Here is a 14,219-nt window from a genome sequence, read left to right as displayed (position 1 = left end):
AGAAAGGCAGCACTGCTGCGGTACATCAGAACATAAGAATGGCCATATTAGGTCAGACCAAAGGTCCATCTAGCCCAATATCCTATTCGCCAACAGTAACCACTACCAGATGCCCCAGAGCTGTGGTCACCAACGAGTAGATTGGGATCTACCGGTAGATCTTGGAGTCTCTGACAAGGGATTCTGACTGGTTTGGCCAAGAGGCTATCAAGGGCTGGCACTTCAGCTGAACCTCCTCCCACAGATGTGCACCTCCTGCCCTTTGCCTTGGAGCTGTCCCCTCAGGAGCCTCCTGCTTTCTGTGCAGAGCAGAGGAGGGGGGCTGATGTCAAGATGCCCCCTCTCCCACGCTGTATCCTATCTCCACAGAGCTGAGAAAGGGCACAACAAGACTCGGGATGGAGTTTGCTGGCTGCTTTTGGGAGTGGTGCAGGGCCAATGCAGGGGTGAGCCTGACTTAGCCCCACTGCACCACCACCCAGGAGCCACCTGAGGTAAGGAGGGCCCAGCTGGAGCCCACTTCCTGAAACTCTACCCCAGTCATGAACCTCACCCCCTCACCTCTAGCTCCTGCCCTAGCCCTGAACACCTCTGTATCCAAATGCTCTCCCAAAGCCTGCACCTAGAACCCCCTCTGAAACCCCAACTGCCTGCCCCAAGCTCAGCTCAGAGAACTTCTCACACTCCAAGTCCCTTAATCCAAGACCAGAGCCTGCACCCCAACCCTCTGCCGTAGCCTGGTGAAAGGGAGGGAGGACAGCAGAGTGAGGGAGGATGGAGTGAGCAGGGGCAGGGCCTCAGAGGAGCACAAAGGAGGCAGGGCAAGAGTATTTGGGTTTGAGATAGATCTTGGATTACACTTAAATTCAAAAAGTGATCTTGTGCTTAAAAAGGTTGGAGACCACTGCCCCAGAGGGAGGGATCACAACAGGTAATCATCACGTGATACCGCTCCTGTCATCCGTTTCCTGACAGAGGCCAGGGACACCATTCCTACCCATCCTGGCTAATAGCCATTGATGGGCCTAACCTCTATGAATTTATCTAGCTCTTTTTTGAACCCAGTTATAAAGTTTTAGCCTTCATCACATCCTCTGGCAAGGAGTTCCACAGGTTGACTGTGTGCTGACTGAAGAAAAACTAACTTTTGTTTGTTTTAAACCTGCTGCCTATTAATTTCATAAGGTGACTGTGGCGGGGCGGCCGGGGCTGAAGGGTTAAGCCCCACACCCCGCAGCATGCAAGGCCAGGGATTCCCCTGGCCAAAGCGCCAGGGGACGGGGGCCGAGAAGCGCATGCGCCAGTGTCCTGGGAAGAAGGCGCTGGCTTTAAAAGGGAGGACGCCCGCCCTCAAGAGAGAGGGAGGGCAGGAGTTGGGTGGGCGGCAGGGATCCACGAGGCGGACCCACCTGGACCAGGCGACAGAGAAGCCACAGGACCTCCCCTTCCAGACGCCGAGGCTGGAGAGATACCAGGCGACCAGAGAAGTGAGCGGAGCGGAGCAGAGCAGCCAGGACAGAGGACAGCCGAGGGAAGGAAGCAGCCCAGGACAGGGTCAAGGAGGACCTGAAGGTCGGTGGCGCCCCTCCCCCAGCCAAGCTGGGCATCAGTTACGCCCGCTCTTAGGGTCCTGGGCTGGGACCTGGGGAAAGGGAGGGTCCAGGTCCCCCTTCCCTCCTGGCGATCACCTGGACGCAGTGGGCAACCTAATGATTGACCAAGGGCTACCAAATACTGAGGCAACTGGGGGGGGGGAGGGGTTGTAACAACTGGTAAGGGGGGCAACCCCAAAGGGAGAATCAACCCCGGAGAGGGGACAACCCCCTAACGGTGACCCTTAGTTCTTTTATTGTGGGAATAAGTAAATAACTTTTCCATATTCACTTTTTCTATCCCAGTCATAATTTTATAGACCTCTATCATATCCCCCCTTAGTCTCCTCTTTTCTAAACCGAAAAGTCCAAGTATTTTTAATCTCTCTTCATATGGGACCTGTTCCAAACTCCTAATAATTTTTGTTGCACTTTTTTGAACCTTTTCCGATGCCAATTGGACGTAGGTAATAGACTTCTGGTACCCCATGGCATTTTGATTAAAAAAACCAAGATAGATAAAATTAAAGTGGATGACATTAAGTGGATTAAAAGCTGGCTAACTGGTTGATTCCTCATCACTGGCAGTTATTAAACCAAGACAGGACATTTTTCTGAAATACATGGTCTATAAACGATTTTGGGGAAGTTCTGTGGCCTGTGTTATATAGAGGTCAGGTGATATGATTACAATGCTTCCCTTCTGGTCTTGGAATCTCTCAGTCTCTGAAGGATTGTTGAGGTACAAAGGTGTCTGGGTACACTGGGACCTCATCTGAGCCCCCAAACACACTGCTCTCCCTTATCCTTCCCCATATGACTCCCCCTTCCTGTCATTGCAGTCCCAAATACCTCTTCCTAGTACACCTCCACCCTTGGCTTCTGAAGTTCATCCCCTCCCAGGATGGGCATTCACGTGTCTTTTTTTTCACCAAATACTTTGATTATATTTCCCACAAACAATACTGTCACCCACGATTCTCAGATGGCAGTAGCCCTCAGCCAGTCATTTTAACTCCTTTGGTCTTAGGAAGAGGTGTCAGGTATACATAGTATCTGTGTTATGTCCCAGCTTTTAAACAATTCTTTAGAGGAATCCCTTCGATATGCCAGACTCCCAAGGAGGCGCAGTTTGCCTTAGGGGTGGATCACATGGGCTCAACTCTGTTTTAGAGACTTAACACTAGAAAGTTAAGTCAACCCAGCTACAACCCTGAGTGATGCAGTTATAGTCAGTGACACAGTCAGTTGGTCTGCAGCATTCTCTTCCATCAACTTTTGATTAGATGATTACAGCCATCTCAGACAAGAACCTCATCAAAGTTATCCATGTGTTTGTGAACTTACAATTGTATTACTACACTATGCTTTACATGGGGATAACCATAAAGGTTCATAGAAGCTTCAGCTAGTGCACAAGGCAATAGCTACACACACACTTCATCATGGAGGCATTTCATAGCTGTTCTCCAAAAGCTGGACTGACTTTGTATGCCCTTCAATTTGCCAGTTTCAATCCATAAAACCTAGAAAGTTTGGGTCCTAGATATCTATTATTTCTTGTTACTCAACTGTCAAAAAATGTAGATTAGGTGGAGCACTTTTGCTTACAACTCCTAGATTCGCACATCTTAATGCTGAAAGGAAGATGTTCTTGGTGAAGGGCACTAAACCATCAGCATCCAAGTCTGTTCATCTTCCATGCATTGTGTAAGGCTCATCTGTTCATTCAAGTCCTGCCCTTAGAAGATATGAATATGGGGGCATCAAAATCATTTCAGGATGGAGTACATTTAATTTGACATCGTCAATAAAAGTAATGTTTTAAAATGTTTTCTGTGTGTGCTCAAATCCTACTTAATGGAATATTTTATAAACAAAAAAACTACACATTTCTTGGTCTTTAGACTGCAGAAGATACTAGGTACTAAAATATTGTTTTTTTATTCCAGAACCCCTACACGTATATCCCTTTCTACTAGGCTTGTAGCTATGTGATGTTTGATGTAATTCACATTCATTCTTATTCACAATTTTTCAACATGTGCTTTCCCTGGCTTGCTATCAGCATTTTTCCACGTGCCATCAGGAGAGTTGACGATCATCATCACAGATGAAATTCTAGCAGTCAGAGTCAAACTCAATCTGTACCTGCAAATTAATTGTACTGAAAAATATCTTTGCTGACACATCTTTTGTTCCATCTGTTCTGCATGCTAAATTCTGTCATTGACTTTTTCTGGAGAGTGTTTACTCTTTTCCTTGCATAGGGAACATGGCCAGTTTTTTGGTACTAAAAATAAAAGAGGTAGTAAAGTGGAGAAAAACAGAGTTTAAAAGGTGATTACATACTCCGAGCTGAATTATACATGCTGCAACACTTTTATAACCAAGAAATGGTCAGGCTCACTGTATTCTTTCTAAGTTGGACTCACAAACCAATCTGTATCTTTAAACTGGTAGGAACTATAAAAAGGAAACACTGTAAATAGCAACACAGTATTTCCTCTTTTTGAGGAAAAATATCAAATGCAACTGGGATACACAAAAAGAATTTAACTCATCAGCTGCAGAACAATGATGCCAATATTAGAGGACTCAGCTAGGACCATCCCAGAATAAAAGTGAAGCAGACAAGCCTTATTCAGTCCTCCCCCATTCTTTCCTCCCCCAACCTGAACAGTTTTAATTTAGAATGTTAAGACATTTTTTGTGCTGGCCAATAGAGAAAGAAAGAGGATGAGCTCAGGGTAAGGTGCTGGCCTGGAACTCAAAAAACCTTACATTTTCAAGTTCTGCCACAGTCCTTCTGTGTGACCTTAGGCAAGTCACTTAATCTCCCTGTTCCTCAGTTCCCTATCAGTAAAATTGAGATAATTATTAATCTTCCCCCTTTGTCTGTCTCATCTTTGGGCTGTGACTGTCAGTTAGTTCCTTCTATGATGCCTCACACAATAGATGCTACTGTGGTACATAAAAATGATAATGTAACGTAACAGCACCCACTGCTAAAAGATATGCAGATCAAGAGAGACAGAAAGCAACATGCCACATTTCATTCAGATTGTGTCAGGGTCAGTGTTTAGTATAGAAAACAAAATCCATAACCATTTATGTCATCCATACTGCTCTGTAGGTGGATCCATTATATTCATAACTCATGACTGTCACTTTTCTTCATAATGCCGGAGACAGAGATGGAAATGCATGATAAGATATGCAAACACACTGTCTTCTGACAGTGGCCAATGCCAACACTTCGGAGACAATGAATGATTATTAGCTAAGTTCTCTCTAAGCTATATGACAACTCATCCAATCACCCATTCCCAGCTGCTGGCAAACAGAGACTAGAGATACTATCTTTGCCTATCAGTGTTCTCTCTAATGTTTTTACGTCCATGACCAAAATGAACTTTGTTATGTGCACCAATATGGAGATCACACGTTCCCTTCATATTGGTTCACATAAAATTAATTCTCCGCATGTATGATGTGTGGTGGAGGTGGGGCTCGGGACCAGAGGGGTCTCAGGGTTGAAGTAGAGAGTTGAGTTGAAGAGAAGTTAGGGCTTTGGCTGGTGGTGTGGGCGCTGGGGTTCAGTAGTTAGGCTCCCAGGGGAGAGAGGACTACCCCCAACCTACTCTCACCACAGGAGCTCAATTCCCAGTGAGAGGTGCCTCTACATTGCCACAGCAGCTCCAGCGAGGCTGGGCCAGGGGAGAAGCACCATGCCATAGCTGCAGCAGGTCTGGGTGTGGCTGGGCACCTCTCTACTAGCCCCAGCAAATCTGAGGCATGTCCATGCGGGGGCTTAGGGGGAGGGGTGCCTCTTCCATGGCTGCAGCAAGTATAAGGCAGGTTTATGTTGGGGCTAGTGGGTAGGAGCACCTCTCCCCACCACAGCCCTGGGTTTAATAGCCAGATGAGTGGTCATGTAGCCCAGGGTATGTCTACACTACCCCGCTAGTTCGAACTAGCGGGGTAATGTATGCATACCGCACTTGCTAATGAAGCCCGGGATTTGAATTTCCCGGGCTTCATTAGCATAAGCGGGGAGCCGCCATTTTTAAATCCCCGCTGCTTCGAACCCCGTGTAGCGCGGCTACACGGGGCTCGAACTAGGTAGTTCGGACTAGGGTCCTATTCCGAACTACCGGTACACCTCGTTTCACCCTAGTCCGAACTACCTAGTTCGAGCCCCGTGTAGCCGCGCTACACGGGGTTCGAAGCAGCGGGGATTTAAAAATGGCGGCTCCCCGCTTATGCTAATGAAGCCCGGGAAATTCAAATCCCGGGCTTCATTAGCAAGTGCGGTATGCATACATTACCCTCCTAGTTCGAACTAGGAGGGTAGTGTAGACATACCCCCAGAGAGAACTTAGCTAATCATCCTGACAGCCATTGATGGGGTTATCCTCCATGAATTTATCTAGTTCTTTTATGAACCTTCTTATAGTCTGGGCCTTCTAAACATCCTCTGGCAAAGAGTTCCACAGATTGGCTATGTGAATAAATATTTCCTTTTGTTTGTTTTTAAGCCTGATGCCTATTAATTTCATTTGGTGACTCCTAGTTTTTGTATTATGGAAAGGAGTAAATTTCCTTAATGACTTTCTCCACACCAGTCATATAGACAGACCTCTATCATATAGCCCCTTAGTTTCCTCATTTCCTGGACAGTCCCAGTCACCTTAATCTCACCTCATATGGAAGTCATTCCAGACTCCTAATCAGTTTTGTTGCCCTTTTCTGTACCTTTTCCAATTCCAGTTCAGGCAGTCCCCGGCTTACGTACAAGATAGGGACTATAGGTTTGTTCTTAAGTTGAATTTGTATGTAAGTCAGAACTGGCTCCAGATTCAGCCGCTGCTGAAACTGATCAGTGGCTGACTACAAGAAGCCCTAGGCAGAGTTGCTCTGCCCCCGGCTTCCTGGAATCAGCCGCTGATCAGTTTCAACAGCGGCTGAATCTGGACTCCTGGGACAGAACAGCTGGGGCACTGCCGGGTAGATCCCCGCAGGACCAACCCGGCAGCACCCCAGCTGCTCTACCCCAGGCGTCCCGCAACAAAAGCCTGGTCTGCTGGGGGGGGGGGCGCGCTAGCTGCGCCCCCTCTCCCCCAGCAGACCAGGGAGACCCGAGCAAAGCCACGGAGGCACAGAGGTCCGGGGCAAAGGAGCAAAGCCGCACGGGCAGTGGGGTCCCGCCGCCTGTGCGGCTTTGCTCGGGTCTCCCTGCTGTGCTGGGGAGTCCCCCCCCAGCACACCAGGGAGACCCGGAGCAGCTTTTCTCGCCCTGGAGGACGCGGTGGCAGGACCGCTGCGCTCTGGGCGGTCCCGCCGCCCGCGAGCTCCGGGGCGAGAAAAGCCCAGTTCGTAAGTGTGGATCTGACATAAGTCGGATCCGCATAAGTCGGGGACTGCCTGTACCTCTTTTTGAGATGGGGTAACCACATCAGCATGCAGTATTCAAGATGTCAGTGTAACGTCAATGTATATAAAGGCAATATATTTCCTGTCTTCTTATCTATCCCTTTTCTAATGATTCCCAACATTCTGCTACCTGTTTTTGGCTGCTGCTGCACATTGAGTGGATGTTTTCAGAAAACTCTCCACAATGACTCCAACATCTCTTTCTTGATTCGTAATAGCTAATTTAGGCCCCATCATTTTATATGCATATTGGGATTGTTTTCTAATATGCCTTACTTTGCATTTATCAACATTGATTTTCATCTGTCATTTGTTGCCCAGTCACCCAGCGGTTTGAAGAGTTACAAAGGGACCTCACAGTTTGCTTTGGACTTGACTATCTTGAATAGTTTTGTATTATCTGTCAATTTTGCCACCTCATGGTTTTCTAGATCATTTATTAGTATGTTGAATAGTACTGATCTCAATACAGACCTCTGGAGACACCACTATCCATTCTGAGAACTGATCATTTATTTCTATTCTTTGTTTCTTATCTTCTAATCAGTTACCACTCCATGACAGCTTACTTTGCATAAGACTCTCTGGTGAGGGACCTTGTCAATGGCTTTCTGAAAATCTAAGTACTGTATATTCACTGGATCTCATTGTCCGCATGCTTGTTGATCCTTTCAAAGGATTCTAGTTGCCTGGTGATGCAATCACAAAATCCATGTTGATTCTTCCTCAGCAAATCATGTTCATCCAGATGTCTGACAGTTCTGTTCTTTACTATAGTTTCAATCAGTTTGCCCACTATTGAAATTAGGCTGGCTGACCAGTAATTGCTGGGATCACTTCTGGAGTCTTTTGAAAAATTTGGCTCTCCCTCCTGTCATTTGGTACAGAAGATTTAAATGATAGGTTACATACCATAGTTAGTAGTTCTTCAATTCTACATTTGAGTTCTTTCAGAACTTTTGTGTGAGTATCATATGGTCCTGGTGACTGATTGCTATTTAATTTATCAATTTGTTCTAAAACCTCTTCTAAATGACAACTCAATCTGGGACAGTTCCTCAGATTTCTAACCTAAAGAGAATGACTCAGGTTTAGGAATCTCCCTCAGCTCTTCAGCTGTGAAGACCAGTGCAAAGAATTCATTTAGTTTCTCCACAATGGTTTTATAGTCTTTTGAGTGCTCCAGTAGCATCTAAATTGTCCAGTGGTTCTGCTAGCTGTTTAGTAGGATTCCTGCTTCTGATGTACTTTAAAAAAATGCTGTTATTTTTTGAATCTTTGACTAGCTATTTTTCAAATTCTTTGTATGGTGTTCCTAATTATAGTTTTACATTTCATTTGCCAGGATTTTATGATCTTTTTTATTTTTCACAATAGGATTTAACTTCCATTTTTTAAAGGATGTCTTTTTGCCTCTCGCTACGTCTTTTACTTGTTGTTTAGCCACAGTGGCACTTTTTTCGCTCTCTCTATTTTTTAGTTTGAAAGATAAATTTACATTGAGCCACTATAACTGTGTCTTTAAAAAGTTTCCATGCAGCTTACAGGGATTTCACTTTTGACACTGTATCTTTTAACTTCTGTTTAACTTCCTCATTTTTGTGTAGTTCCCCTTTCTGAAAGTAAATGCTACCAAGTTGGGCTACTGTGGGGTTTTAAAGTTTTACCAGGTGGTTCAGCTATATTGACCTCTTGCACCAGACTCTGTGCTTAACTTAGGACTAAATCAAGAACCGCCTCTCCCCTTGAGGGTTCCAGGCCTGCTTCAAGAAGTGTCAAAAAACTTTGTCTTGGTATTCCATCCTGAGGTGACATGTACCCAGTCAATATGGAGATAGTTGAACGCCTCCCTACATTTTTTTCTTTAGTTTTATATCCTCTCTAATCTTCTGGAGCAGTTCACATCCTCTATCACCATCTTGGTCAGGTGGTCAGAAGTATATCCCCACTACCATATTCTTATTAATCAAGCATGGAATTACTATCCATAGAGATTCCATGATAGAGCTGAGTTCATTTAAGATTTTTACTTATATAAAAAGCACTAACAAAGTCACTACAAAGTAGGGGCTGTCAATTAAAACATTAATCATGATTAATGATTAAGAAAAATAGAATTTAAAATATTTTGTATTAAACGTAATACATAACATAGAGTACTCACTTTATGTTTTTGATTACAAATATGTGTATTGTAAAAGAAAATACATGTTTTAAATTCTCCTAATACAAGAACTATAGTGCAATCTCTTTATTGTGAAAGTTAAATTTAAAAATGTAGAATTATCACAAAACCACATTAAAAAATAAAAGAATATAAAATTTGAGCACCCATAAGTCCACTCAGTCCTATTTCTTGTTCTGCCAATCACTCATATAAACAAATTTGTTTACATTTTCAGGAGATAAAGCTGTCTGCTTGTTGTTTACAATGCCACATGAAAGTAAGAAAAGGCATTCATTTGGCACTGTTGTAACCAGTGTCACAAGATATTTACATGCCAGATGTCCCTTCATGCTTCAACCACCATTCCAGAAGACAAACATCCATGCTGATGAAATATTTTGCTCAATAACAATTCAAAGCAGAGCAGACCTATGCATATTCATTTTCATCATCTGAGTCAAATGCCACCTGCAGAAGACTGAGTTTCTTTTTTTGAGGTTTCACATTCTGTAATTTCTATCAGAGTGTTGTTCTTTTAAGACTTCTGAAAGCATGAACCACACTTTGTCCCTCTCAAATTTTGGAAGGAACTTCAGATTTTTAAAACCTTAGGTTGAATGCTAAAGCTATCTTTAGAGATGTTACATTGGTACATTCTTTTGTGTTTTGTCAAATCTGCAGTGAAAGTGTTCTTAAAACTAACATATGCTGAGACTATAAAATGAAATAAATGGCAGAATGTGAGTAAAACAGAGCTGGAGAAATACAATTCTTCCACAAGTAGTTCAGTCACAAATTTAACACCTTTTTTTTTTAATGAGCATCATCGGCATGGAAATGTCCTCCGGAATTGTGGTAAAAGCATGAAGGCAGATATGAATGTTAGACTATCTGACACGCAAATACCTTGCAATGTTGGCCACAAAAGTCCCATTTCTTCTCACTTTCAGGTGAAACTAGAAATAAGAAGTGGGCAGCAATAACTTCTGTAAATGTAAACAACTTATTTCCCTTCATGATTGGCTGGACAAGAAGTAGGACTGAATTAACTTGTAGGTGTCTAAAATTTTGCATTGTTTTGTTTTAAAGTGCAGTAATTGTAACACAAATATAGTTTTTAATTAAACTTTAACAGAAGAAATTGCCCTACAGTATTTAGGAGGTGAATTTTAAAAACACACTTTTGTTTACCATTTTTACAGTGCAAATATTTGTAATAAAATATATAAAGTGAGCACTATATACTTTGCATTGTGTGTTGTAATTGAAATCAGTATTTTTGAAATATAAATTTTAATAAATTGTATTCTATTGTTTAACAATGCAATTAAAACTGTGATTAGATGTAATTTTTTTAATCTCAATTTTTTAGGCAATTGTGTGAGTTAATTGACTGGCCTACTACAAACTAAATGTCATGCAGGCAATAACTTGTATATACTGCTCTATCTACTACACACTGAAATGTAAGTATAATATTTACATTCTAGATGATTTATAATTATATGGTAAAATGAAAAAGGAAACCATTTTTCAAAACAGTGGGCTGTGACACCTTTGTATTTTTATGTCTAATTTTGTAATCCATTACTTTTTAGAAGTGGGTCACTTCTAATACTCAGTCATCCGAAGAAGTGCGTTGTGCCCACAAAAGCTCATGATACCCCCTACATGTTTTGTTAGTATTTAAGGTGCTGCTAGTCTATTTGTTGTTTTTTAAGGGTTTTTTTGTTATTACCTTTTAGGTGAGGTCAAACTTTAGAGTATGCAAGACAAATCAGACTCCTGCAAAGGATATCATAGTCTGGAAAGGTTGAGAGCCCCTGCTTTTAAGGAAGATGTAGGAAATTCCACAACAGGTATGTAAGCGACTAAGTTTATCAGGTATGTAAGCCTAGGTTTATCAGGTAGTCGAGTCACTACTTGACTAGTTGCTTCCCCCCCTTGCTCTGTGTGGTGGGGGGGGGGGGGGGGGGAGGGGAGAGAGCAGAGTCCCGACTGCTGTTCCTCTGCCTTTTAAATGTAAAAGAGAAACCTGTGGAATAGGGATGTTAGATTTCGATTAACATCAAGCAGCAGGGGCGCAGCAGTCGAACCCAGCACGAGTAGGGAATGCTTGAGTCCCTGCTCACCCCGGGGTCCCTTCTGCACCTCTGCCTTTTAAATGTAGTAAGAGCCATGGGATGGGATAGCGAGTGCCCCACCCCTCTTATCGACTAATCAAGTAGTCAATGAACATCAGAGACTTGATTAGCTAATTAATCGAAATTTAACATCCATATTCCACAGTAGGCGCATGTAGGATAATCTGTGCTTCCCCTCTCCCTGGAAAGATCTTATCCTAATAACTTTTGGCTTAAACCATGAAGAAAGAGATTTAATTTCCCTTCCAAAATTGTAGACTATCAGTATTTGATCTGTGAACACTTATGGCACTTGGCAGTGAATTGCAGGCTACGTTATTATATATAGAAGTACATCATGGCAGGTGAATGCAAAACCAAAAAGATCATTAACTGACCCCTTGTTCTTATAATACAGGACAAGGTAAAAAGAGGAACTGGTCAAGTTTTCAGTCAGTGTAATTCTGAATATCTCAAGTTCTCGCTAGTCTCCAGGTGAAAATATACTTTGTAGTCTCTCTTTACATACAATTTGCACCAGACCAGTAACCAACTCTTTGCTCTGTCTGTCTTGTAAATACTATAAAAACTGTTTCCATGGCAGCACTTTGTTAATCATTTTCTAGTCAAAACCAGGAGGAAAAGAGATGCATTAAAAAGACAGTTAACTTTTCTATGAACCACATAAGAGTTTCACTGGAATTTAGGTGATCATTTGGGTTGCTTGTTATTCAGGAGCTTCAGTTCATTGCTTACCTTACAAACCATCAAAGTCTTGGCCCCAAGTCGAGCAGCCTGGATGCACTGATTGGCTCCTTTCCCCCCGAAACCAATGAAAAACTTATGTCCATGGATAGTTTCTCCAGGTTTTGGCAGACGAGTGGTAAGGCTAATACAATTAAAAAAAAATAGTTACAAGTATTAATAACTGAGTTCAAAATAAAAGAGTTACTGATACAATTCTAAATGGATGTTCAAGTTGAGGCTACAAAGGAGGTAGTGATGAGTAGGCCTTTCATTCAGTAAATCACAAAAATCAAAGACCAGTTAAGTTATCCAATAACAATGTAAGATTGTTTCATTTTGTGCTTTACAGATAATTTGTCCAATCTAGTTTTAGAAGTGCCAAGCAAAACAGGAGCTATCTTTTTGTCCCAGTTTGTACAACACCTAGCACAATGAGGTTCTCTGGTCCATCTCTAGGAGCTACATATAAAGAAAACAATAGATCTCATTGTTAGGATGAATCTCAGACTACAACTTTTTTATATTGTTAATAACATGAAATTACAGCTTATTAAACCTCCTTTGACTACTCTAGAGTTATTTTTCTCTCCCATTGGTATTAAAACCCTTCAGAGAGTTGTGGATCATCATCATGTGTGACCATCCTTAGCTGTCACTCAGACATGCTGTGCATATTTCTCTCTTTTAATCTTTCTTTGTAATTAGACCTTCCATCCGCTTAATCATTTTGTTCTCCTCCGAACTCCCTCCAGTTACATCATGGCATTGGGTGACCAACACTGAATGCATTTAGTACAAGCAGAGATTCACAGAGTTAACCCTAGCAGATTTTTTGAATGCCCAAAAATGTTTTTAAAAATTCACCTTTATTCATAGAGCTAGTCTTCCTATGCCTGTCATATTTATTATTAATACAGCCTAGCAAGGGTAATTCTGTACTATGTCAGAGCAGCATTTGGTCACACTACTACACATAATTCTGTTTCTCTTTGTGGCAGGAACTATCAAACACCAGGTTAAAAAAATATAGAATTACCTTTTACCGCCTATGCTACCACAAAGCTTAGTACCTGTTGGGAGAGATTGCTTTTTGTCAGCAGCAATTCATCTAACTGACTGAATACTGGCTCTGCTAGGCTCCAAAAGATGGGTTGGCAGCTGGCAAAAAGATTCTCAGAGGGGAAGCTATAAAGCAGGGAAACAGGACATTTTTGAGTTTCTGCAAGAATCCAGTGGAGCCTTCTTCAAGGAGGAGCAGAATACTCTGGCGGTTTGTAATTACAGAGCATTAGCGTGTGTTCAGCCAAATAGATCTCACAACATCTCTAACCCTTTAATCTGGAAGAAAGTTGAAATGGGACAACTCCCATACTAATTGGATCACTCCTAGGCATTTATGGTCAAAGATATGGAAACTGCCTTAGATAGGTTAAATATTGTTTTTCTTTTAATTTTGTTGTGGTGTTTGCTATTTGATTCCAAAGCGTTAATTCCTGCAGTGGCTTAAAATGTGTACAGAGGAGCCTATAATAGCTTCTGTTGGTCCTATTTACCAATATTTAAAAGACAATGCAGATGTCATTCACATTAAGTTTCACCTCTGACCATACTGAATCCAAACTCTGGCTTGTAACTACAGCCCTGCAAATACAGTAAACTTCTGATAAACGGCACCTTTAGGACCCAGGGGGTGCCAGATTATCAGATATGCCGGACTATCAGAAGGGGAGGCTATGAGGGGTCTGGGGTGGGGTGAGGAGGATGGGGAGGGGGGGTGGCGCTGCGGGACCAACCCAGCAGCACCCCAGCTGCTTTGCCCCAGGCGTCCCCAAGTTAGCTGCTGCTGAAACTGACCAGCGGCTGACTTGGGGAAGTCTGGGGCAAAGCAGCCGGTGTGCTGCTGGGTTGGTCCCGCAGCGCCGAGGGGCGGTGCTACGGTACCAACCCAGCACCCCAGCTGCTCTGCCCCGGGCTTCCCCGAGTCAGCCGCTGGAATCAATTTCAGCAGCGGCTGACTCAGGGAAGCCCGGGGCAGAGCAGCTCCAATTGTCCTACTTTCAAATAGGAATAAGGGATCCTCCAGAAAAGGGCTTATTTTCCGGAAAATCACGTCTACACTGGCGCTTTTCTCCGGCAAAAACCCCGAGCCGGAAA

General features: G+C 43.0%; 1 protein-coding gene across 4 annotated transcripts in view; it reads right to left on the bottom strand.

Annotated features, from left to right (window-relative positions):
- Nucleotides 1–14,219, bottom strand: part of RBKS (ribokinase) — a 129,439-nt gene that overhangs the window by 68,903 nt on the left and 46,317 nt on the right. For all 4 annotated transcript variants that reach the window (XM_075925378.1, XM_075925376.1, XM_075925375.1 and 1 more), the window contains exon 2: nucleotides 12,075–12,207. In XM_075925378.1, the coding sequence (XP_075781493.1) occupies nucleotides 12,075–12,086 (12 nt within the window). In that variant the 5' untranslated portion in view covers nucleotides 12,087–12,207. The remainder of the gene's footprint in view (nucleotides 1–12,074; nucleotides 12,208–14,219) is intronic.

Source organism: Pelodiscus sinensis, chromosome 3, assembly GCF_049634645.1.
Source record: "Pelodiscus sinensis isolate JC-2024 chromosome 3, ASM4963464v1, whole genome shotgun sequence".
Taxonomy (NCBI): Eukaryota; Metazoa; Chordata; order Testudines; family Trionychidae; genus Pelodiscus; species Pelodiscus sinensis.
The sequence above is the reverse complement of the archived record's forward strand: the minus strand, read 5'-3'. Positions and strand labels throughout refer to the sequence as shown.